The sequence below is a fragment of the Protopterus annectens genome, chromosome 3.part1 (genome assembly GCF_019279795.1).
Source record: "Protopterus annectens isolate FY-2018-M chromosome 3.part1, PAN1.0, whole genome shotgun sequence".
Lineage (NCBI taxonomy): Eukaryota > Metazoa > Chordata > Ceratodontiformes > Protopteridae > Protopterus > Protopterus annectens.
Genome location: NC_056732.1, coordinates 1,526,759,217 through 1,526,785,413, shown reverse-complemented (window position 1 = coordinate 1,526,785,413; position 26,197 = coordinate 1,526,759,217). Strand labels below are relative to the sequence as shown.

At 41.6% G+C, this 26,197-nt stretch overlaps 1 protein-coding gene across 1 annotated transcript in view; it reads left to right on the top strand.

Moving 5' to 3' along the window:
• The window catches only part of LOC122798552 (autophagy-related protein 9A-like), a 1,381,959-nt gene that overhangs the window by 1,172,286 nt on the left and 183,476 nt on the right, over positions 1-26,197 (top strand). Inside the window, exon 16 of the mRNA XM_044067604.1 lies at positions 14,788-14,890. Coding sequence (XP_043923539.1) covers positions 14,788-14,890 — 103 coding nt within the window. The remainder of the gene's footprint in view (positions 1-14,787; positions 14,891-26,197) is intronic.

Genomic DNA, 26,197 nt, shown 5'->3' with positions numbered 1-26,197 from the left:
CTGACCTCGACTGAAGCAGGGAGACTTCTTGAGACAGTTGGCAGAGGGAATGCTTCCTTGGCTCCACATGTGGCATCAATGTTTGAGGCTGAGGAAAGGGCTTTGGTCAGGCCAAGAAGGCAGGTGCCTGCACTGAGTTTGGATCCATCCTGACACCCAGTGAAACCTGTTCCTTATACCTCTCATTCATTCTGTCAGGGACTGCCAGAACCTGTAAGCTTTGAAACTACTCGATACTTGAGCTCCTAGTCTGATTCCAACCTCTCTTTCCAGACCCCTAGAGGCAGTTTCCAAGGAAGCAGACATGCAAACGGAAGCACACAGACTCCTCTCCTAAGTCAGTCACTGAGGACATGGATTTGGATGAGGGCAAAGGATCCTTCAGATCCTCCTAGAAGACATCACATTTGGAAATATTCTGGAACTGATGAAACAGAAGGAGGGTTGGCCTAGTGAAATCTCTTCCATGAATGAATCTGTGTTCCTAGAAGCTTTTGGGACTGACTCATCTGTGTCCTGGGTGGTTCCCCCTCCAGATGCCCTCACAGATTTCATGGCATAGAAGGTATGGAAGGACCCTGATGTTATAGAACCAATTCCAAACAAGACAAGATTTTAGTAGCCCTACAGAATAGAAAGTACTGGATGAAAGGACCCCCAGTAGATGTCATAGTAGTAGTAGCAGCAGCCACAAAGAAAAAAAATGTCCGAGGAGAGTTTTTCTTTCCATCCCCTGACAGAGAGTCAAGGGCATTGGCTAGATTAGGGAAATGGCATATGCTTCAGCGTCTTTTGCACTCAGTGCTGAACTAGCTTGCACACTTAACAAGTTTTCAGCGGGACTTGATAAATTAAATTTTTAAGTTGCTGTCTGGTAACTTGCTTTCAGATGGTCAAAATACAATGCTCACCCAAATGTCTACCCTGCAGTCCTCCTCTAATGTAGCCATGAACCTACTATCCAATGTAACAGATGCTACAGCAAGAGCAGCTGGCACAAGCATTATCGTATGTCTCCATGCCTGGATGCAGCTGTGCAATTTAATGGAGAGCTTCAAGGCATCCTTTATTAATGCCCTCTATTTGGCCCCAAAGTTAAAGAGACTCTTACTAGTATGGTAAGACCCAGTCTGTGTTATGAATCTGTTTCTCAATCCTGCAAAGATCCTATTTCAGGAATCAAAGGGCTGGTAAGAAAATATTGTTTAGATAATCGCAAGGTTTTCACCATGAGGTGGGGGGACTCAAATGGACGTTGCCCTAGAGGCAGAGGTGGACTGCATAATCAGGGTTTCCATGGTCCTTTCACAGAGAAACCCTTTCAGTGCCTGAAGGTTTACCCAGCTATCGCACTGTGGAAACTGTCAGGGGGCATTTAACTTTACACCCACAAGGATGGTAAAACACTGCTTCAGCAGAGGCTATACCATTTCCCTATTGTATCCTCCAAAGAAGAGATTAAAGATTCTACATATTCCACCCAAGCAGTCAAAATCTGCAGCAACAGAAGTTTCAAAGTTGCTAGGAAAAAGTCATTCAGTGGGTTCCCCAAGATCAGTTAGAATCAGGAGTCTATTCCAGGTTCTTTTTAGTTCAAAAGCAGACTTGGGACCTCGTGTCAATATTGAACCACCAGTCAGTCAGTTTATGAAACAGATGAAGTTCTGGATGGTCACTGTACTTATCCATACCACCTCTGTTGAAGGACGATTGAATGTACTCTATGGCTCTCCAGAATACCTGTTATCATATAGAAATACAGAGACAATCCGGGACATTTCTCCATTTCTAGTAAACCAAAAATCCAACACAAGGGCTGAGTGAACAACCACAAAACTAATAAAACCGAAATTCACTATATTCTTCGGAAGAACCATGACCAATGTTTTAGCGTAGTATATTTTAATATCCGCTTTTGTATAACAACTTCATCAGAACAGTCAAACAAAAAAATTACAACACTGCATTTAAATACACATCCAAAAAACAATTGAAACCAATAAATCACTTAATACAATTGGTTAATTAAAACAAACTCAGTTAACTCTTTACTTTCCTATTTACTAAATAACACTTGATGTTAATATGCTCATTTATACCAGGTGGACTGTCAGCCCCTAATTTTATTTGCAAAAATATTTCTCTAGTTTCCACCGAGTTTTTAAACCCCCCCCCTCTTTTGTCAACACTAAGCTGTTCTAAAACAGTAAAACAAATTGTTTTAAAATTACTACAAACACTAGAATGTTTGTACAAAGCATTGTTAGCATCTTTCCTTTTTCTAGCACTCAAATCTACTTTGATTTTGTTACGTAACCTTCTGGGTAGTCATCCCAACATAAAATGAATCACAAACTGAACATAATGCAATATATATCACACCAGTGGATTCACAATTACACCTACAAGTAAAATGTATGTTATAAGATAAGTGAGATAACAGGTCCCTCATAAATAGGCTCCCTATTACGCTGTCGCAGATGCAGGTTGTCGAATGCATCTTTGTCGAACTGAAAAGCACGAAAAGGCAAAATAGAGAAGCGGCTTTTCAGCGAATTCTTTCCCTGGGAAGAATTAGTTTGGCCGCTTTCGCTACTTTGCCTTTTCGGCACTATAGTGCGATCTCGGAGTTGGTATATTTAAGTAGGGGGGTGTAGGGGGCGAAGCCATCCACATTATGTAATGTTTTACAGTTGGTTTGTTTTCTTTTTTGTTACGGAACAGCGATTTATTTTCCCTTGGAAGAAAATCGCTGTTCTGAGGTTTCGACGTTATAAGCTTTAGCTTACATGGGGTCGATTATGTGTCATTCGCACTTCTGAGCGTGCAGTGTCATAATATAGACTTTCATAAATATACCTACAAATGAAACACAAGTTAAATTTGTAAGTCCCTTTGCTTTTATTTTCCATTCTCGTCTCTGTTTTAGTGTCAGATCTTTCTAACAGTTGTTTAAAACTACAATTCCTCAACGATACCCACACCCCCAGGTTAGTGGCACAGCACGAAGCTTCAGAGATCATCCACGTGCAACTAACAATGGGCAAAACTGCTATTCAAATTGTAGCTTGCTACAGATCACCCACCATGTCCCAGGACCCCCACTCCGCATTCCTGGAAACACTGGGAAACTTAAAGGTCCTACCAAACACCCTGATGTTGGGTGATTTCAGTTACCCAAACATTAACTGGGAGAACTACTCAAGTACAAACTCCCTTGCCCAACATTTCCTAGAATTTATAAACTCAAATGCCCTGGATCAACTGGTCAACAGCCCCACCAGCGGTGATAACATATTGGGCCTGGTCATCACCAACATGGGTGACCAGTGTTCCACACCAGAGATCAACCCCTTGCTGGTTAGATTTGACCATAAACTAATCACTCTGGATATCCACATTCCGCCACCAACCCCGGTCAAAGAAACCACTGTGAAAAACATTTCAAAAGCAAACTTCACGTTACTTAAAACCATGGTGGGAAGTTTCAAAGCCCCCATGCTAAAGGATAACACTGTCCAAGCTGCAAAATCCTTTACTAATGCACTCTACAGGCACCTACAAGAATACATGGATCGTGCTATCCCAAACAAAACCTAGACTTACTCCTCCAAGAAAAGGAAACCAGTCTGGTGGACCCCTGCCTTAAACAAGCTATACAATAGGAGGAGGAAACTAGTACAGAAAAGAGTAAAATCCCAAGAAGAGAAGACATTCCTGATCAGTATCAGCAAGAAACTACGTTCCTTCATAAAATCATCCAAGGCTAGCTTCGAAAGAAAAATTGCCATGGACTCCAAAGATAACCACAAGGCATTCTTTAGCTATGTCAAGAATATAAGTGGCAATTCTCAGATCTGCTCGGAGATAGTGCAGAATGGCACAAAATACACTGAACTGACCGATATAGCCAACATCCTGGCAGAGAGGTTCAGTGCAAACTTCACCCCTAAAAGGGCCCATAACTATACCAGAAGAATGTAGTGCCCCTGAAATCAAGACACTCAGGTTAAAACAGCCCTCTCCAAAGCCAAAAACACAGCATCAATGGGAACAGACAGTGTCCCAGGCTGCGTCTTACACAAGCTCAAAGGTGAACTAACCCCTCACCTAAACACACTGTTTAAACTCAGCCTCTCCACAGGCTAAGTGCCCACAGAGTGGTGCACAGCAACGGTTATTTCGCTCCACAAAGGTGGAGCCACAGTGGACCCCGGGAACTATCGCCCTATAAGCCTGACTAGCTTGGTCTGCAAAGCTACGGAGCGCATCATCATGGATCTCATTAACAGAGACATTGGAAACCTCTAAACACTGGACCCTACCCAGTTCGGCTTTGTTAAGGGCAGATCATGCCTCCTAAACGTGGTGGACTTCTTTGAGACAGTTACCAAGGCTATAGACGAGGGCAAGGTGGCCCGCACAGCCTACCTAGACCTTGCAAAGGCCTTCGACACCATTCCCCACTCAGGTATTATAGACAACCTCACCAGCCTGAACATAAACCCCTACATCACAAGATGGGTTGCCAACTGGCTCACAGACAGGACCCACATGGAAAGAGTTGTGGGAGCTAGGTCTGACTCTAAACCGGTTACAAGTGGCGTTCCCCAGGGCTCAGTCCTAGGACCCCTCTTGTTCAGCATATACTTCTCAGAGGTACAGGCAAGCACAGGAGGACTATGGCTGACCAAGTTCGCAGAGAACTGCAAACTAGGGGTTATAATTGACTCTCCGGCTGACACAGACATCCTCTAAAAGGGTCTCACTGAGACAGAGACATGGTGTCAAAACCATGGCCTCAAGCTAAATGCCAAAAAGTGCATAGTCATCCCCTTTGGAAAAAAACAAAGTACCCACAAACTACCACATAGGTGGTAGCCCCCTAAATACGGAAGACTTAATAAGGGATCTGGGGACCCAAGCAGATAGTAACCTCTCCTTTAATAATCACATTGCCAAAGTGGTTAGAAAATCTTTCTATGTGCCTCACCTAATCACAAAAGGGTTTGCATCCAGATCAAAAGAGGTCATTGGGCCCCCCTACACATCACTCATCAGACCCATCATAGAGTACAATGCCCCATTTGGGATATACCTTACAAGACACCTGCAGCAACTGGAAAGACCACAGAAGTACCTCACCAAGAGGATCACTGGCCTCAAGCAGATGCCCTATGCAGCTCGACTGAAGAAACGTCAGCTGTACTTGGTTGCATACCACCTACTCAGAGGTGATCTCTGCCTGACATACAAGGCCATGTCCAACCCAGAATTGATGGACATGCTCCAGCTAAAAAAAAACATATCCCCTCAAGCCACACACTCCAGGGATCTAAACCTCACCACAACAATAAATAGGACTTGCTGGAGGGATAGATTCCTGTCCCAGAGACTTCCCATGCTCTGGAACCAGATTCCAGTCTACATTAGGCAGAGCTCCTTGCTAACCCTCTTCAAGAGAAACCTTGACGAGTGGATGGGAAACAGAAAGTTTATCCCAGGGATCACTTCAATGGCTCTGCATGACAAAAACACAGGGAACTAATCTAAGGGGGCGGCAAAAGCCAACACATTCCGGCTAGGCTTATAAATGCCTTCGGGCAGATAGCCTGTGAACCTATAATCCTTAGTACTGACAAATTTTGGGGTATTACCTAAGATCTTTCCTGTGTATGTGCATTGATAATTCTCCGATTATGACCAATAATATTCCTAATTACAGGAGCATCTATAGACATATCTAGGGTACAACGTGGGATACCATTATTACTTTCTAAATCTAATATGTTATTTTTATTATTGTCAAAACTGTATAATAATATAGGTGGAAATAGGGTTCCCCTCTTCCCTGTAATTTCCATAACAGTATTTTCCAATAAGCTTGAAGGGGTAATCCCTATCTAAAAAAAAGGGAAGTAATAAAATTAACTTCTTTTTCAAACTCTACATCACTACTAATCATACGTGAGTCTCTAATGTATTGTCCTCTAGGTATATTATGTTTCGTGTACCAAGGATCATTACTTGAACAATATAGGTAACTGTTAGAGAAGGTATTCTTTGTATATATACTACTTTCAAATCTCCTATCAACAGGATCCCATGACAATTTTACATCTAAAAAATTCATGTCCACTACTGTTTTAGAACAGGTTAGTGTTGACAAAAGGAGGGATTTTAAAAAGTTGGTGGAAACTAGATAAGTATTTTGGCAAATAAAATTAAGGGCTGATAGTCCACCTGGTATAAATGAGCATATTAACATGAAGTGTTATTTAGTAAGTAGGAAACTAAAGAGTTAACTGAGTTTGTTTTAATTAACTAATTGTATTAAATGATTTATTGGTTTTAATTGGTTTTTGGATGTGTATTTAAATGTAGTGTTATTATTTTTTTTTTGACTGTTCTGATGAAGTTGCTGTACGAAAGCTGATATTAAAATATACTACGCTAAAACTTTGGTCGTGGTTCTTCTGTGGAATATAGTGAATTTCTCCATTTCTGTCTGGAGCCAGATGATCAGTTCAGAGCTCTGCCATTCGATCTCACTATAGTTCCCCCCCCCATCCCCAACCCCCACCCTGGTGTTCACCAAGATTATGGCAGTGATACTTCATTTCTGACTGCAAGGGATCCAGGTCTTCCCATATCTAGATATTTGGCTTCTGTCTGCTATTTCCTCGGATCTATCTACTTCTGCAGCAACAAGCACTACTACACGGTCTTGCAGTCCTGTTAGGGATCACAGTGAATAATGCAAAAAGCCAAGTGCCTTCCACTCAGCAGCTATAATTTATATGATGACATATCAATACAGTTCTACTAACTGCCAAACTCCCAGAAGCAAAAGTGCTGTCCTTAATACTGGTGACTTCTCAGGTAATTTAGTGCCCTCATGCACAAGTAAGATTTAGTCTCTATTTATTAGGCCTGAAGGCCTCTGCTCTCACTTTAGTTCCACTAGTGAGGTTTCACATGAGAGTGTTACAGTGGACTCTCTCAGTCCAGTGGTCACAGAGTCTTCAACTTCTCCACACCAAAATTCATCTAACTCAAGTCTGCAGAGACCATATAAAGCATAGGATAACCTCTCAATCAGTTACGAAAGGGAGAACCTTTTGTCCACCAGTGCCCCAGGCTGCAATAACCACGGATGCATCCCTTCTAAGGTGGGGGGCATTACAAGGGGAAGACACTTCAAGGTATTTGGTCACCCATGGAGGCCAACTTTCACATCAGTATCTCAGAGATGAGAGCGGTCCTCCTAGCTTTCCAGACTTTTCAGTATTATCTACCCAAGGGTTGTGATATCCATCTAAAGGGACAATATGTTAGTGGTATGGTGCATCAGCAAACAGTGGAGAACACAATCATATCCAGTTTGCCTGGAGAACATGACAGCATGGCAATGGGTAACATCTTCCCATTGTTTTCTCTTAGCAACATACATACCCAGGATGTGAATTTACAAGTGGTCAATCCTTTTGCCACATGAATGGTCTCTGAACCAGACAGTGGCAGTAGAAATTTTCAGCCACTGGGGCCAACCTTGCTGTGACCTTTTCACCTCATACAGCAACAAGTGCAGCATTTCCTTTCCACTCACCCATCCATAGGGACAATCACCAAGAGATGCTGTAGTCTACATTTGGCCCCCGTGTCTCCTCTATGCCTTCCCACCAGTACCCCTCCTGACAAAAGTTTATTCTGAAAGCCACAAGGTGCAAGGCCAAGGTGATCCTCATTGCTCCTTACTGGCCCTTGCAAGTTTGCTTTCCCTTCCTTTGGCTTTCTTTACTATGCGCGCATTGAGTGCTGGATCCCAGTCCAGATCTTGTGACTCACCCATCCAGGATTCCTCTACTGGATCTACAAGTTTTAAAATTCACTGCATGAGTTCTCTAATTTTAACAGTAGCTAGAGATGCTGTACTGTCTTCTGTGGTGGTACATACATTACTTTACAAAAACAATCAACCAAGAAGATTTATAAAAGTAAATGGAGAAGATTTTCCATCTGGACCTTTAAGGGACTAGGACCGTCTGCTCCCCTCCCATCGATTTTGGATTTTATTTCAGAATTTTTCAGTAAGGATCTAGTTTTGCCATCAAAGTACAAATGGCTGCTTTATCCAGTTTTCACGTAGGTCATAATGACGCTTACATTGCTTCTCTTAGAATCTCTAAAGCCTTCCTCATAGGAGCTTTCTACTTGAGGCATCCAATTAGGGGCCCAATTCCCCCATGGGATGTAACAATCATACTTCACTCATTAACTCAGAAACCCTTTGAACCAGCAGCATTAGTGGATCTTAAACATCTTTCTTAAAAAACTGTCTTGCTAATTGCAGATTACATCAACTAAATAACATTTCTGAATTACAAGAACTGTAATGTAGACTACCTTTCCTCATTTTCCATTAAGACAGTGTCTATTAGAACAAATCCTTTTCTGTCAAAGGTGTCATCCAAATCAAATTTAAATCAATCCAGTCTTTTTTCTCAATTTCTCAAACAAAGAAAAACATCTGCTACATACCCTAGATGTTCACAGATAGCTCAACCCTAAAGAGGAGGAGTCAGTGGCAGACGAGCAGAAATATCTAAAAGGCGAGCTTTAAGTGAAGAATATGCTAACCCAGCATGGAGCAAATCACACACATAATAGACAATCAGAGGGATACCCACAGAAAATGGATCCTGGCTATGAGAAAGGCATCAGAAAGTATCGTCTATTTGGACAAATATGATTTCCTGATAGTGGGTTTCTTGGCCTCTTGCAGAACCCTAAGCACATCCTAAGAAATGGTGCCTAAAAAGGATCATAATCCTATCAGCCACAGCATTAGTTGAAGAGCAGACAAATGAGGATAGAAGAAAGACCCCTTGTCTTTGTGAGAAGATCCACCCTGTGAGGTAACTTGTGAAGATTGTCCCTGGCTGGGTGAAGAAGAAGGGGAGAACCAATGCTGTCTGGGCCAAAAGGGAATCATCAGCAAGATTTGAGGGAGTCTTGTATGATCTTGAGCAGGACTGACTTTGTCCCTGTGGAGTGGAGGACAGCAACATTCATTCCTCTGCATAAAGGAGGACCATCTACTAACCGGGGAAATTATAGACCCATAAGTTTGACTAGCCTTATATGCAAAACCATAGAAAGAATAATCATGGACCCGATAAATAATGACACAGGAAACCTCCAAACACTGGACCTAACCCAGTTCGGCTTTGTCAAGGGGAGGTCATGTATACTAAGTCTGATGGATTTCTTTGAGAATGCTAAAACAGTACATAGTGCCTACCTCAATCTGGCCAAGGCATTTGACACAATTCCCCACACAAGTAATATAAATAAACTTACAAAACTGGGCATAAACCCATATGTCACCAGATGAATAGCTATTTGGCTTATGGACAGGACACATGTGGCTAAAGTGGGTGAATCTGATCCAGCAAGAGGCCAGTTACTAGTGGTGTGCCACAGGGCTCAGTGCTGGGATCACTCCTGTTTGGAATATGAAGAATCTGAAGTCTTTGCTAATGTGGAAGGTCTGTGGATGATGAAGTTTGCCAGTGACTGGAAGCTGGGGCAGTTATTGAATCCCCCAGTGATGTATATATCTTTAAGACAGGTATAGGTCAGAGAAATGACTGGCACCAGAACCATGGCCTAAAACTAAATGTGAAAAAAATGTATTATCATACCCTTTGGGAAGTTAAATACCCTTCCAAATTACAACATCAATAGCACACCCCTATGCGTAGACTCAGAGGGGAGTGATCTAGGTATGCAGATAGACAGTAGCCTGAACTTTAACTGCCATGTGTTCACAGTGGTGAGGAGGTCCTTCTATGTGGCACAACTTATAAGTAAAGGCATAGAATCCTGATCTAAGGAAGTTATAGTCCTGCTGTACTCAGCCCTCATTAGACCAATAATTGAGTGCAATGTGGCATTTGGCATGTACTTGACTACGTACTTACTGCAGCTGGAGTGTCCTCAGAGGTTCCTCACAAAGAAAATACAGAGTATAATCAACATGTCCTGTATGGATAGACTAAAAGCCCTATCCCTTTACTCTGCCTCCTACCAAATAGTAAGGGGTGACCTATGCATGACCTACAAGACACTCACAAATCCAACTATGACGGAGCTGCTACTCATCCATAAGCCAAAAAGCATGCGACTCACCCAATCTCAGGATCTAAACTTAATCAGCGACTCATAACATGCTGGAGAGACAGATGTGTCTCTCAGTGATTGCCCATTCTTTGGACCAGGCTTCCTATTCGTGTTAAGCATAGCCCTTCCCTGGCCCTCTTCAAATGCAGTTTGGATTAATGGATGGGGAATAGCAAAATCACACCTGGAGTAGCACCTATATCACTTACGGTTAGGGGCAGTTTGTAAGATATTCAAGGCATAGGCACAAACCCATGCCTTGCCATTAGGGACCATATATTGGGTAAAAGGTTATATTGGCACAGCTTGTAAGGGCTGTTAAGCCGCTAGCCTAGTAATCTCCTATGAACCTATCCATATTGAGTTTCCTTTAGTACTACTGTTTCTGCCTGGGTTTGTTTAACGTATTGAAACACACTACTGTTTTTATTTGGTGAATCACACCATTGACACTGTATCAGAAATCCCTTGAATATAGTCAATATCAGTATGTTAATATTTCCATGTTTGCAGTATTATCACATGCCCTTCCTCAGTGTATTAAATTATGCACATCTGGAATTTACTAGTTTGGCATTTAGGGTAACATCAAGATGTTCTTCGTGTTTCACTGTTGCAGTCATTGCATTTGGGTTATCTGCTTGCAGTAGCCCTCAGTCGGCCTGATTAACAAAGTCTTGGGTCCTGCGTCAGTTGCTGTCCCTTCTTCCATGACGTCAGGTCATCAGGGGTATAAAACATGCAGCCAACGCCATTACATCAGTCTTTCTTGCCGTGCGGTGCCCGAAGCAGAAGCAGTTCGCAAGTGCTGGTTGTCCGACTCCTGAAATTTTCGTTTTCGAGTTTCAGAACCGAAGTCTTCAACTAAAGCTACGTACCCCATTGGGGAAACTTTTTCTTGCTCCTTACCGATGTCAATAAAAGTTAATAATTGCATTACCTGTGGAGAGCAAATACCTCACAAAGATTTTCATTCGTTCTGTGTTCCTTGCCTAGGCCCTGGCCACAATGTACCTTGCTGTCGGTTTTGTGCTTCTAAGAGACCTAGGACTGAAGTTGTTTATGATTTTTCTGAACAGAATTCTGATTTTTCTTATTCTTCTGATGATCTGGATTTGCCCATATCTACTTATGAGGGTTCTGATGCAGAGGACTCTATTCCCTGTGCTTCCCCTCCAGAGGATTTTTCTTTTGGTAAGACAGCCCACAAAATTCTTTACCACCCTGAGGTTACCCCCCTCACTCGTAAATATTGTATAAGCCATACAACAACTTGAGGTTACTACAATCTGCCAGCAAACTATTGGCCCAAACCTACAAAGCTAATAACTCAGCTGGGGAATCCCTGTTTGCCAACTTTGTTGGCAAAACTTGCAGTTCTCTGCCAAACCATATAACCCTTCAGTCCTCCATAAGTCTCTTCAAAAAAAGCTTCAAACAGTATTTCAAAGTGAGATGGCTTTGTCCATGTACCAACTCTGATTAAGCTATAATATGAAATATCCCCTTTGGTAAAAACTCTGTACCCATGAGCTACCACATAGGCAGCAGTCTACTTAACACCGAATGTGTGATAAGAGACCTTGGGACCCAGGTGGACAGTAGTCTCTCCTTTGATAGTCGCATCACCACAGTAGTCAGGAAGTCCTTCTACGTGGCACACCTCATCATAAAAGGGTTCTCATCCAGGAAAAAAGAGGTCATTGTTCCTCTCTACTCGACACTCATTAGACCCATTATAGAGTACAATGCCCCTTTTGGAATGTACCTCACAAGACATCTGCAGCAGCTTTAAAGGCCACAGAAATACCTCATAAAGAGAATTACTGGCCTCAAACAAATGCCCTACACTGACCGTCTCAAAAAACCCCAGCTTTACTCTGTAGCATATCGCCTACTTCGAGGTAATCTCTGCCTAACATATAAAGCTATGTCAAACCCAGACCTGTTGGGCATGCTACACCTAAAGAAATCACAATCCCTTCAAGCTACACACTCTAGGGACCTAAACCTTGTCACCACAATAAACAGGACATGCTGGAGGGATAGATTCCTGTCCCAGAGACTTCCCGTACTCTGGAACAGGCTACCCATCTATGTCAGGCAATGTTCTTCATTAGCACTCTTCAAGAAAAATCTTGATGAGTGGGTGGGAAATAGGAAATACACCCCGGGGATCTCTTCTGTGTCTCTGTTCGACAGTGGCACAGAAAAATTACTTTCTTGGGTGGAGTAAGCCAGGGAACCTTGTTGGCTAGGCTTACGTAGGCCCTTGGGCCGATAGCCTAGTACCTACCTATGAATAGTATTTTAACTCAGCTATGTACTGTACCAGTCTGATGAGTTTTGCCTTAATGTGCCAGACCATGTAAACTGTGAGTCCTTTTGGGAAGATTACTAAAACATTGTATATAGCTCTTTGTCTTATATTTTCTATGTAACTAATTTGATGTGTAATCTTTGTAATATTATCTATTGGAGCGTTTCTCCCAGGCCTCCGCTGAAAATGGACATATATATCCAGTCGGACTATCCTGGTAAACAAATATAAAGTAAAATAAAAATAAAATAAATAAATCTCTCATCCATCCCCACCTGTCCACTCTTCAGCTGACATTGTGGGTGATAGGGTGTTGATCCCTTACAGACACTTTTTTTCTTAGAATGTGCTTTGGGTCTTGCAGAAGGCCAGGAAACCCACTACTAGGAAGTCTTACTTATCCAAATGGAAGAGATTTGCTGTTTTTTGTCTTTTTCGTAACCTGGATCCACTTACAGTGGATATTCTTTTGGTTTGCTCTTATTTGTGTGAATTGCTCAATGCTGGGTTGGCATATTCTTCTGCTAAGGCCCACCTCTCAGCTGTCTTTGCTTGTCTGCTTTTGACTTCTTCTTTAGCATCTAGATTTGAGGGAAAACAGTTCCTTAGTGGCATCTTTCACATTAGGCCTCACAGGAAGCCTGCTTCCCCTTCCTGGGATCTTAATTTTGTTTTAGAAAAATTGACTCGAGACTCCTTTTGATCCTGCTGCTTCAGCTTCCTTACAGCATTGTTCTTGGAGGACTGTCCTTCTGTTGGCCCTTACTGCTGTAAGCCCTTATGGCTGTTCCTACTTTATTGGTTTTACATAAGGACAGGTTATCCCTTCATGCTAATCCTTCTTTAATACCCAAGGTAGTTCATGAGTTGTCTGTTAATCAGTCTATTCATTTGCCCACATCTTCCCTTCTCCACAGTCTGCTAGTGAGAAGATTTTGCACACCTTGGATTTGCACAGACAATTCAGATATTATTTGAATAAGACTAAAGCTTTTCATAAATCTGAACAGATTTTTGTTTCTTTTCATGGTAGGTCTTTAGGTTTGGCTGTTTCCAAGCAAACCATATTTTTTTGAATATCTAAAGTGGTTTCTTTTTCCTATTCCTTTCACAGGAATAGCCTTTCTTCCTCTGTTAAGGCTCATTCTACTAAGGCTGTGGCTTTTTCAAGGGGTTGGGTATTAATTCTATTCTTGAGGCAGTTACCTGGACTTCTGTGCATACCTTTACCAAGCAATATAATTTGGATGTGATTCCTAGGGCCAGAGCTGTTTTTTCTAGAGCCATTCTCCATGGCTACCTAGAGGGCTCTGCTGGCCCTTCCCTCTCCCAATCTTCTGTATGAACTATTGCACCCTTCCTGTTGTAAAGAAGACTGCAACTGTGATATGGAAGGATATGGTATAGTTGTGTAAAATCCTAACATAACAGTAGATGCCCTACTCTTCATTGTGGCAGTATTCGCTCCCTCCCTCCTCCCCCTGGCTTTTTTTTCTTCTGGATGTGCTTGTTACCTGCTAGTATCCTTGGGCCGTTGTTCCTACTGGGTTTTTTCAGTTCTGAGGTTAGTACTTCCAGACATCACCTTTATGCCCTACACTGTGCGAGGGGAGCATACATGTGATATACTGCATACCCATTACAACCAAAAGGCTTTTGTATACTGGCCGGACATCTGGCTACCCTCAACAGGGGATCCTTGTTGTAAAGAATACTGCAACAGTGAAAAGAAGGACATCTACTCTTATGGTAAGATTTTACACAACTGTACTTTAAGACCCGCGGTGGTGGTGCTGCGGTAGCGTTGTCGCCTCACAGTAAGACGCTGTCCGGTTCGATTCTCAGCTAGAGTGTCTTCTGCGTGGAGACATGCGTGAATGGGCATACCTTCATTGAAGGTTGTGCGTCAGGGCTGGTAACTCGGCATGTAAAAATCAACTACCAATCATTAGCGGACTGGAGTTCCGCTGTGGCGATCCCTAACCGGGAAAAGCCAAAAGACACAACAACTTTAAGGCTCCAACCGTGGAACCGCAAGGCAATAGCACTAATCAGCCACTGCACCAGAGTGACTGAGCAGTAGTTTTAGTTTGGATACAGTCTTATTACCAAGAGTAAAATCTTTTTTTTTCTGTTTTTATTAGTTAATTATTAGTATTGTATTCTTTGGATATGTGCTTCTGTCTTTATTTGCTTCTTTCTCTTAGATTAGTTCTTCAGAAATATCATTTGCCTGAATGTGAAAAGTAAGCATTAAACCTTTGTGTGTATTTTCTTTGCAGCATGTCACCGAGTGACTCGAGACATCACAGTGCATCTCATTCTAACCTTCTTTCAGAATACGCTAACACTGAAATGAGCCTGCATGCCATCTATATGCATGAGGTAAGGCTTCTAAACTGTTAACTTCAATTTGCTAAGAAATTTAGCTCGGGAAGCCGTCAAAATACAGTGAAATTAAACAAGTAATTGTGTAGAGTTTGAATGTAGTAAACAGATGAAATACATTTGACCAGAGAAATTAATATGATGATATGCTATTTATCTTTCATTAAAATCAAATATTAAAATGTACTGTATGACTAAACTAGACCAAATAGTGTAATTTTATTGAGAAGAACAGCACTGCATTGGACGCTGTAGGACTAACCTCAACCATACTACAACTAGTGGAGAAGTTTCCTTAAAGCCAACCCCATTCTGTTCAGTATTTACATGCACACACACACACACACACACACACACACACACACACACACACACACACACACACACACACACACACACACACACACACACTGTTAACTGTGTAAGGACCATTTTACTATGCACAAATGCATGTACATTCAGTGTGAAAGGCTGGCAGTCCAGCAGTCACTCATTCCTGATTCTGCCATCCACTTGACTCCCTTAAGATCAAGGTTACCCTTTTTTTCCTTTTCTTACTTAGGTACTACAGACTGTTTATTTATTTTTATTTACAAGTTTGTTGACCAGGTGTCCAACTAGGCCAATGACTTCTTTTCAGGGGAGATCAGCAGTGATAGTCATACTGACTAGGGGAAATTTGGCCAGTGCACCAGGGAACTTGAGGGTTGTACAAACCAAAGAGTTGAGTAGATCCTCAAGTATATGTGATCATTTTTAGAACAAACATTGCCTATGCTTCTAACTTAAAGCAAATGTGACCATAGGACCACGGCAGACAGATAATAACTTATTTATTAGTTAGACTATTAAGATTAGTGCCGTTGCATATGGGGTGGTATTTGTGGCTCTTGAATCACTTATGAAGGATCAGCCATCTTGATGTGATTAATGATTCAGGCAGTGTTGTTATACATGCACAAAGTTGGGAGCAGCTCTGTCCTGTCATGTTTAGCAGCAGTCCAGGTCTGGGAGTGCGTCACTAGTCACCACAGCTTTCTAATAGCAGATGTTCTTCCATATCACTCTTGCAATATTCATTACAGCACCTGCCTACGGCAGCCCGACATCCTGCCAGTATCCCAAAGCCTTAGGTTGTAATAGGGGCATTGTATGTCATACCTACACTCCCCATGCATGGTGCAGGACATAAAGGTGAAGTATGGACATACATTCCTCAAAACATCTTTGCTGCCAGTCCAAACACCATCGCTGATTGTCAGTCTGAGCGCTTTTTCATCTGCTTGTTGCCAAGCTGTTTTTCAGATAAGTGCCCCTTCGGGGTTTTTCTACTTATCTTATTTTACTTGTGGTTGTTGTTTTAGGTCATCCAGAAAGGGGAAATACCAGTGTGGGAGACAGATTCCCCCATAAGGACCATCATGAGCAGTGTTTATTTTGCTTAGGTGCTTCTCACGACCATACATCTTGTCCTGTTCATCAGGCATTTGTCCCGAGAACTTTGTGTAGTTGTCTCTGCTCTTTAGCTATGTACTTGGAGAACCATTGTCTTAAATTGTTGGTTGAGGATACTGTAGCAGAATTATCCCAGCCCAAGGGTATGCCTTCTGCAAAGAAGGCCAAGAATGCTCAGTCAGATTCTTCGGCTGTACTGCCTCCACCAGATATCTCTCTTGAGGCTGGTGAAAGCCCGGAGGACTACCTAGTTATTTGTTCGGATTCCTCGGCCATGACTGCTTCAGAGGCCAGCATGGATCTGGCTTCTCACACGTCCCTGATGGCTCTGCAGATGTCTGTTTTGGATGTTCATGGGGAACCATAGCTGATTATTTCCAAAGGACCTAGGGGTGTTCTGCAAATTCTTGTTAGGGAGGAGATTTCCAGTACGCAAATTCACTGTTGGCAGTGGTCCAAGCTGCCTAAGTTATTTCGGGATGACGTCCCTTTGAAAAAGAAGCAGTAGACTAAGCATACTTCTCCATCTCTTTAAGGATCCTTAGCCTAAATGGCAGGATTTCACACAGGGTTTGTTTAATGCCCTTATGGCTTTGAAGCCCCCTCAGGGGTCTCTCTCCCTGTTCCACCTTGGTCTTCTACTCTGCTTAAGATGCCTGGGGAGCAGGTTTTGTCTGATTAGAAAGTAGATTCTGATGAGAAATCCTTGGCCTGTTCCTCCCACATTCCTTCTTCCTCTGATTATGGTTATGAGGAAGACAATTCTATTAGTCCTGATTCTCCTTTTGAGGAGACTTCCTTTGGGGATACAGTTTCCCATATGATGGAGTTTTTTAAGTGGAACTGTACCCAGGTTAATGATGTCCAAAAGAGGTATTATTAGCTCTTTCAAATAGAGTCTCCCAAGCCCTCTGCTGTTCCTCCTGTTCTTGCTGCCTTGTTGGATACTTTTTCTGCAGCTTTCAGGCTCCTGATTCCCAACCCCCCCTGCTCTTAAAAATCTGATATGTTTTATAAAGTGACTGATGATTGTAAATTTCTTTACAGGTGTCCCCCTGCTGACTGTTCTGTTATTTCTATTTCTTCTGATAAGCCTAGGTTGCTCTCCTCTGACAAGGACAACAGAACCATGGAAAGGTTGGATAAGAAAGTGTATGCTGCTGGTACTCTGGCCTTTAGGGCTATGAATTACCAGACCCACATGACCAGATATATTTTGGCCTTTCAGGTTATTGCAGAACTTCCTAACTCCAAGGGGAAGACTTTGGCTTTTCCTTTGTTAGGGTCCTCTTCTTGAGTGGCTTGCCATTCCATTAAATGTAGTTGTGATGTAGCAGATGCCTTGACTAGAGGTGCTGCCTTGGGTTCTATGTTGAGGAGGTATTCCTGGCTTCACCTTTAGCTTTTTGCCTGATGATATTAAGGTCAAGCTGATGGATGATTCTCTTAATAATAAAAATCTTTTTGGCTCTGCAATTGGTGAGCTTTTTAAGTCTCTTCAGGAAAAAGGTAAAGCTATACAAGAATCAAAACATTTTTTTTGTTTTCCCTGTTCCTAAATTTCAGAGGAATAACATACTAAATCTGCCTTTATCTGTAGACATTCTCATCCTCCTCCCAAAGGTAAAAAGGGTGGTAGGAGGGAGGGCTTCTCCTGCTAAGTCTACTCATACTTCTATAGCTCAGAAGCCTCTTTTTTCTAGACAAGCCAGGTTCTGTCTGACTATATTTTTCCCTCCCTCCCTCCTTAATTGAGTTCCTCTATCTCTTCTTATTTACCTGTCCCTTCCAAATTGGTTAAGGATCACTCGGGATTCTTGAGTTCTAGCCATCATTCATGAGGGGTATTACATGGTTGGAAATCCCTTGCCCCCTTTTTGGGCAGTCTTCAACTTCCCCAGGAAGAGCTTTCCTTTTTTCTGGATGTTCTTCGGAGCCTTTTGTCTCAAGGAATAATCCAAGCAGTTTTGGCTCCACAAAAGGGGGAGGGATTTTACTCCAGAATGTTTCTAGTTCCCAGGAAAGAATGCAGCTGGAGACCCATTCTGGATCTCTTCCAGCTCAACACATTTTTGAAGGTTCCTCCCTCTTGGATGTTATCCCTTCAATCCGTGATTCCTGTTCTTCTTCCGCAGATTTTCCTAGTATCTCTAGATCTGAAGGATGCCTGTCTCCATATCTGTGTTCATCCACTTTTCAGGAAATGTTTATGTTTCTGTGTTGCTTCCTTGAATTTTCAGTTCTCTGCCTTGCCATTTGGCCTTTAGTACTGGCACAAGGGTCTTCACCAAATGCCTCGCTCCTGTGATTGCTTTTTGCAGGATGAGGGGAATACAGATGTGGGCAACTTGCTCATTCAGGTTTCCTCTCCAGAAATTTTGCTTCAGCATCTTCACTTTGCTGTTTGTCTCCTGCAAAAAAGCCAAGGGTTTACAGTGAATTTCCAAAAATCCTTCCTGATACCTTCTCAGGATCATGTTTTTCTCAGGTGCCGGCTCCAGACCATTCTTATGCTGGCATCTCTGCCTCCTCCCAAGGCTTTAGTTCTGATTGCATTCATTCAATTCCTTCTTCCTCTGGCCTCCATTACAGCCAGGGAGATTCTAAGGGCTCTGGAATACATGACTTCCACCATCCCTATGCTTCCTCTGGCCAAGCTTCATATGTGAACACTCCAGTGGTTCCTAAAGTCAGTCTGGCTTCTACATTCTCATCCTTAAGACTTTCCAATTCCCCTTCTTTCATGCCTCAAGCTGGAGCTTCAGTGGTGGATTCATCAGTTGTCCCTCAATCCAAGGCTTACTTTTTAACCTCTAGTCCCCACTTAGGTACACTTTTCAGATGCCTGAGATGCAGTGGGGTGCCTCCTTTGGCCCTCTGAAAGTTCAGGGCCTTTGGTCTTTTTGTCAAAAGAAGGACAATATTAATATCGGAGATAAGAGCTCTTCAAGCTTTTCATTCTCTTTTCCTTCCAGGGCCTCTCAAAATATTCACAGACAGTACCACAGTGATGTGGTACATCAACAGGAAAGGGAGACACAGTCTTATCTCTTGTGCAGACTAACTCTTCAGGTTTGATATCTAGCTGTCCAGTATCAGGTGACTGTTCAGGCTGTTTATATTCTTTCAGATCAGAACATTATGGCAGATTCTCTGAGCAGGTTCATAACACAAACTCGAGTGGATCCTTCACAAAGATGTGTTTCTGAACATTGTCCACTACTCCTCAGGTAGACATTTTGCTTCACGTCTGAGCAGACAACTTCCACTGTTTTCCACCAGAGTCCCATGTCCTCTGACTTTGAAGGTGGATGCCCTTTTTCTTGGAAGGCAATGTTTCTTTATGCATTCCCCCCTTCCTGTCATACCAAGGATCCTGTTCAAGATAGAACCAAAGTCTTGTTTGTGACTTCCTTTTGACCTAGACAGCATCAGTTCCCTCTTCTCCATTTAGCCAAGGGCAATTATCGCAAGTTATCTCACAGGGTGGACCTACACAAACAATACAAGGTATCTCTCATCCATCCTCACTTGTCCACTCTTAAGTGACACTGTGGGTGGTAAGAGTTTTGATCCCTTTTAGGCATCTTGTTTCTGAGGACATGCTTCGGGTTCTGCAGGAGGCCAGGAAACCCATTACCAGGAAATCTTATGTACTCAAATGGGAGAGATTTTCTGTTTGGTGTCTTTCTCATAACTGGATCCACTTACTGTGGATGTTCCTTTGGTTCTCTCTTTGTGTGAATTGCTCACTGTTGGGTTGGCATACTCTTCTGTTAAATCCTACCTGTCAGCCATTTATGCTTGTCTGCCTTTGACCCCTCCTTTGGCTTCTAGATTCAAGGTTAAAGAATTTCTTAAAGGTGTTCTTCATATTAGGCATCCCAGGAAGCCTATTCCTCCTTATCGGGACCATAATTTTGTCCTGGACAAATTGATTCAGGCTCCTTTTAGCCTGCAGCTTCAGCTTCCTTACAGCATTATTATTGGAAGACTGTTCTTTTTGCCCTTACCTCAGCCAGATGGGTGTCTCAGCTGCAGGCCCTTATGACCATTCCTCCTTTTTTAGTTTTTCTTAAGGATAGGGTGTCGGTACTAATCCTTCTTTCATGCCAATGATGCTTAATGAGCTGTCTCGTAATTAGTCTATTCATTTGCCCACTTTTTTCCCTTCTTAGCAGTCTGTTAGTCTGAAGGTTCTTCACACTTTGGATTTGCATAGAAAACTCCAATATTATTTGGATAAAACTAAAGCCTTTTCATAAATCTGAGCAGCTTTTTGTTTCTTTTCATCTTAGGTCTTTAGGTTTGGCTGTTTCTAAGTAAAGTATTTATTTTTGGATATCTAAGGCCATTTCCTTTTGTTACTCTTTTCATGGGAAAAGCCTTCCTTCTTCCATTAAAGCTCATTCTACCAGGGCTGTGGTTTCTTCTGGTGCTTTTTTCAAAGGATTGGATACTAACTCCATTCTTGAGATAGCTACTTACTTATAACAAGCACTATAAGTTGGATTTCCAGAGCTAGAGCCGGATTTGCCAGGACTATCCTGCATGGCTTTCTTGAGGGCCCTGCTGGATCTTCCTTCTCCCAGTACTGCAGCAGTGATATGGAAGGTCATGGTACAGTTGTGTAAAATCTTGCCATAACACTAGATGTCCTTCTCTTCACTGTTGCAGTATTCATTGCCTCACTTCTCTTTTTTCTTTCTCCTTCTGGATGCACATGCACATGTTCCCCTTTTTTTTTCCTTGGGCAGTTATTCCTCCTGGGGCTTTTCCATTCTGAGTAAGATACATCCGTATGTCATCTTTTGCCCTACGTTATGCATGGGGCGCATATGTGTGACATACAATGTCCCTGTTTCAACCTAAGGCTTTGGTATACTAGCTGAACATTGGGCTGCCCTAGGCAGGGAGTCCCTACTGTACAGAGTAATACTGCAACAGTGAAGAAAAGGATATCTACTGTTATGGTAAGATTTTACAGAACTGTACTTTCATATCTCGGGAGGAGTCAGCTGTCTTAAAGAAATGCATTGTTATTCTTCTGCCACTGCTTTTGTCAAATTGTCAAGGCAGTATTTATTTTGTATGCTTGTTTGTGTTTGCTAATGGGGTGGGTGGACTGGTCTTTGGACCCTTTTCAATTACAACTTTGGGTTCTACTGCACAAAACTGCATGGAAGCTATGTGGTTTATTTTATACCAGAAAATTGCATGCAGGTAGGGAATGGATAGTACACATCTTTTCTGTAAATTGAGATTAAGGATTTATGTATTCTTTTCTTTTATTTTACTAATTCCTCTACCTCAGAGTTTCTAATAGAAAGACCATGAGTCATTCTGACTACCCACTAGTGGACTATTTAAACTTATATCATGCTAATTACTGACCTTTCATGCCTGAACACTACTTTTCATGTATGCTTGTCCATCACATGATATGCATATGCTACATCTGGTATTGGCCAAGATGTAGCTTTTACATGTCCTCTTCTACTACTGTGCATATGAGAGAGAGAGAGAGAGAAAGAAAGACAGAAGGTTGGTTCCAGACGCTGTAGTATAAAGTGGTTGCCTCCTTAAAGCTTTGAGCCATTAGTCAAGGTTGAATCATAACCGATGGAAATTCCTATATCGGTGACTGAAGCATAATGAAACATAAAATGCTGTTTTTCTTCCTCTTGTACTTTTGTCAGGGTAGGCTGTCAGACTTCCATCTTGGTGTGGCCAACATTCCATGCTCATTTCTGAAGAAGTATTTGTTTTATATGTGGAAGGCATGGACAGACTCTTGAGTTCTGTCTTCCTACCTTAGAACCCTTCTCTAAAGGCACAATTTTTTTTTTAAGTGAGCCCCACCACCTAAGAAAGTGGATCGTCTCAATAAGCCTCTGTATTCTCTTGAGTGGTTTCTTCTAACTTGGCATTTGATGGTAGAGTCCTTTATCATCTCTTCTTTTTACCACAGATTCCCACACCTCTGTATTTGGCCACTCTGCCAAGACTCTGAAATTCCAAGGTCTGTTGATTACTTTGGTTTCCATAGAAGGAATGCTTTTATATGTACAGTACAGAGTATGCAGGTATCTTTACATTGTTCTTCCGCACTGAATCAGAGTGTTTAGTGAAGAAAGAAGGGTTTCTCACATATGACTTTTCTCTGAATCTGATCAGTTATGGAGAACCTTAACAGTAGACAAATGAGTTTTAGACATCATCATCAACAACAAACCACTTTTCCCCTGTTTTTCTACATAGGGTTGAGGTGTTGCATCAACTTTCGCCTTGTTTTTTGATTCAGTGCCATTCGTATCTGTATCAGAAGATTGAACACTAAAAATAGCAAATGCCCTTCTGTCGAACTTAAAAACGCAAAACCTTAAAATGTAAAAAAAAAAAAAAAAAAAAAACAATGTACAGGCAAAATAAAGTGGGGGACCGTGCCACCCACACTCCCCCAACTTAAATATACCAACTCCAAGATCGCACCACAGTGGAGAAAACAGCAAAATCCGGAGAACGGTCCATCGATTTTTATTTTCCCTGGGAAAAAAAATCGATGTTCCATGCCTTCGACATTTTCAGGTTTCGCGTTTTTAAGTTCGATATAAGAGCATTCGCTAATTTAAGCGTTCATTGTTCTGATAAGGAACCCTGCCATTCCACTACATTATTCAGCCATCATGCCTGAACATTGCCTGTCTTCTTTCAGGCAAACGATCCATCTCTTTATTAGATGTCCTTGGTTCCTCTTGCCTTTTACCTGTCTGTCCCAATAATTAACTGAAAAAAAGTTTTTCAATTGTCTGACAGACCAAAAAGTGTAAAAAAAAAGTTGCTGATGTAGTCTCAGTCTGTGATTCTTCAGATCAGTTAAATAAAGATCTGTGTGGTCATAGTGTAGACCCTAATCCTGTTGTTGCAGAGCTTTTACATTTAACCACACTCCTCCAATACTCCTCCACAAAAAACACTTCAGAAAAAGTCAAGATATCCGCTGGCTTTACCATAAAAGGATAATCCTCCGAATGAGTAATATACCACCAGTTGTATATAAGTAGAAATACAACCTATTGCACCGAAGCAGTGGTCAAAAAACTGCAATGCCACTCGTCAGGAACCAACGAAAAATAATTTAATAGTAAAAACGTTACAGCCACAACACAGAAGCATTGAGCTTTCATCTACAATAACTCGACTTCATCAGAATCCATTACATGAATAGTTCAACTCCCTTAAATACTTGCTAAAAAATAAATTAATTGGTTAATAACTTAATTACTTCTTTTTGTTGCCTGCTGTATTAAAGAAACAGCATAGTTTTCACATATTTTGCATTTCTTTTCCACTTAAGGCAATTTTTCATAAACAAATCATTAACCAGCCATTTTATGTATTTATAAAAATCATACTTCATTTGTAATAACAAATGAAGTATGATTTTTATAAATACATAAAATGGCTGGTTAATGATTTGTTTATGAAAAATTGCCTTAAGTGGAAAAGAAATGCAAAATATGTGAAAACTATGCTGTTTCTTTAATACAGCAGGCAACAAAAAGAAGTAATTAAGTTATTAACCAATTAATTTATTTTTTAGCAAGTATTTAAGGGAGTTGAACTATTCATGTAATGGATTCTGATGAAGTCGAGTTATTGTAGATGAAAGCGCACTCAATCCCGTTTCTGTGTTGTGGCTGTAACGTTTTTACTATTAAATTATTTTTCGTTGGTTCCTGACGAGTGGCATTGCAGTTTTTTGACCACTGCTTCGGTGCAATAGGTTGTATTTCTACTTATATACAACTGGTGGTATATTATTCATTCGGAGGATTATCACTTTATGGTAAAGCCAGCAGATATCATTGCTGACAGGTCATTGTTTAGGAACTGCACTGCAGATTTGAATGCATTACCTTAAGTCTGCAGCATTTATTTTTACAAGTTGGTGGCTTTTCCACCTTGGAGTGGGTTCTGGTGTTCCTGGGACATAGTTTTGTGTTGACTTAGTATAAGAGCCCTTCCAGCAGTCAAGTCTGATTTTCCCTTTCATGGAAGACTGGTTACTGATTGCCCCTCCCAGCAATCCCTCAGCTCAGAGACATTATCTTTGCTTTCACTGCAGGACATCTTCTTAGTAGATGTACTGACTGCTGTCTACCATTGCGCACTGTACTTTTCCCTTGAAGAATAAGTTGAGATTTGCATCAGAGAGGTAGGTGCAAACTTGTCTTGTTTTGCATTTGCTAAGCTCATGACAGTGACCATGTTTGTTGTGCCATTGATCCATCACTACATGCATGTCTTGCAGTAGTGTGCACTGCAGCATCATGTTTTTCACTGTCATCTAGTTCTGGTCATGAACACCCTAATTATATTCATTTTTTTACTTTTTTTTTCATTTACTAACTTGGTAAATCCACTAGTCTGAAGCTTCTTTTCAGGGATTGTCTAGAGACACTTAAGATGATGGGCCTTGACTGACTGCCTAGAGACAGAGTTTCCTGTGCCTTCTTCACTGATAGCAGTATTTGTCTTCAGTTGTATGATGGGGGGGGTTCCATTGTTTTGTCCTGATTCATATTTAATGGACTCCACATTTGCTGTAACTGGCCACACATACTGACCACACTGATGACACTAGTAATGCTTTAGCCCCTTCTGGTGTGTTTGGCCATTCAAGTAGAAATCTAGTATCTGGGCAGACATGACAAGACTTTATACTGTCCTGTTTGTAGGAGAGCGGTCTGTGTATGGCTGTGGAAAACTAGTACTAGATGTTTCTGGTGGAAAACTACATTCCAGTTCAAGGGATATCTGATGTTGTAGTAGAATCCTTAAATAGCAGCACAAGCCTTGTCCTGATGCTGCACATAGCTTGAGATAATATGCACATGGTTTTCAGATATAGGACAGTGAAGAAGTCATCCTATTTGCAATTCAGAAGAATATTGTTCTACCTTAATTCTGGCCCGTAAGGTTAGGGAGTGGAGGATGCTATAACAGTAGACTTTTTCCTCCTTAATGGTAAGGATAGTCACTTTTGCTCATTCCTCATGTTTTAATGGAGTTCTCTGCAGAAATACCAGAACTCATTCTTGTCTTTGGTAGCTGCTTGTGAGCCTGGATATGGGACCTACGACCTACTGAGTCTTGGTCTTCCCAGAAATTATTTTACTTGCATTACAGAAGGTACACCAAATCAGCTTGAGAGCTTGCTGTGACTCTTCCATACATTTTTTTTTTCAAACAGAGTTCTTAGTTATTCAGTAGTGCCAGTTAAGCCACTAGACATTGTAGGTGAAATTGCCGAGACCTTAAAAGCTTTTAGGAGGCCTTCCAGTAGACTGAACATTAAGGCCAAGGGGAAAAAACTGTCCATTTAGATAAATTTCTTTTTCTTGCACCTCAGTCTTTCAAATATTTGTCAAATTATTTTAATGTAGACTTCTGTTATTCCACCATCAAAGAACATGTTGAAATCTTCTGGCAGTGTTTGTCAACTGTGGCCTTGTGGAAAGCAGATGTTTGGCTCTGGGAATTCTAGTAAAACAGTGTTTGAAAGGGATTTTTCATCCCAGGTCTTTAGTGAAGAATTCTGTTTCTTCCTCTCTTCTTGACTTTCAAGCCTGTCAAATCTAGAACAGCATTTTAGGGACTCCTCAAAGCCTGATGTTCTTCATTCCACATTGCTGCAGTCCTAACTATTGGGTAGTCCGCTGTCCCAGTCGGCTAGACTGACGCTCAGTCTTTTGCCGCATGGTCCGATGCAGAAGCAGTTTTGCGAGTGCAGGTTGGCGTTCTGAAAGTTTCTGAAGTCAGAGTTTCAGACCGAATCAAAGTTGA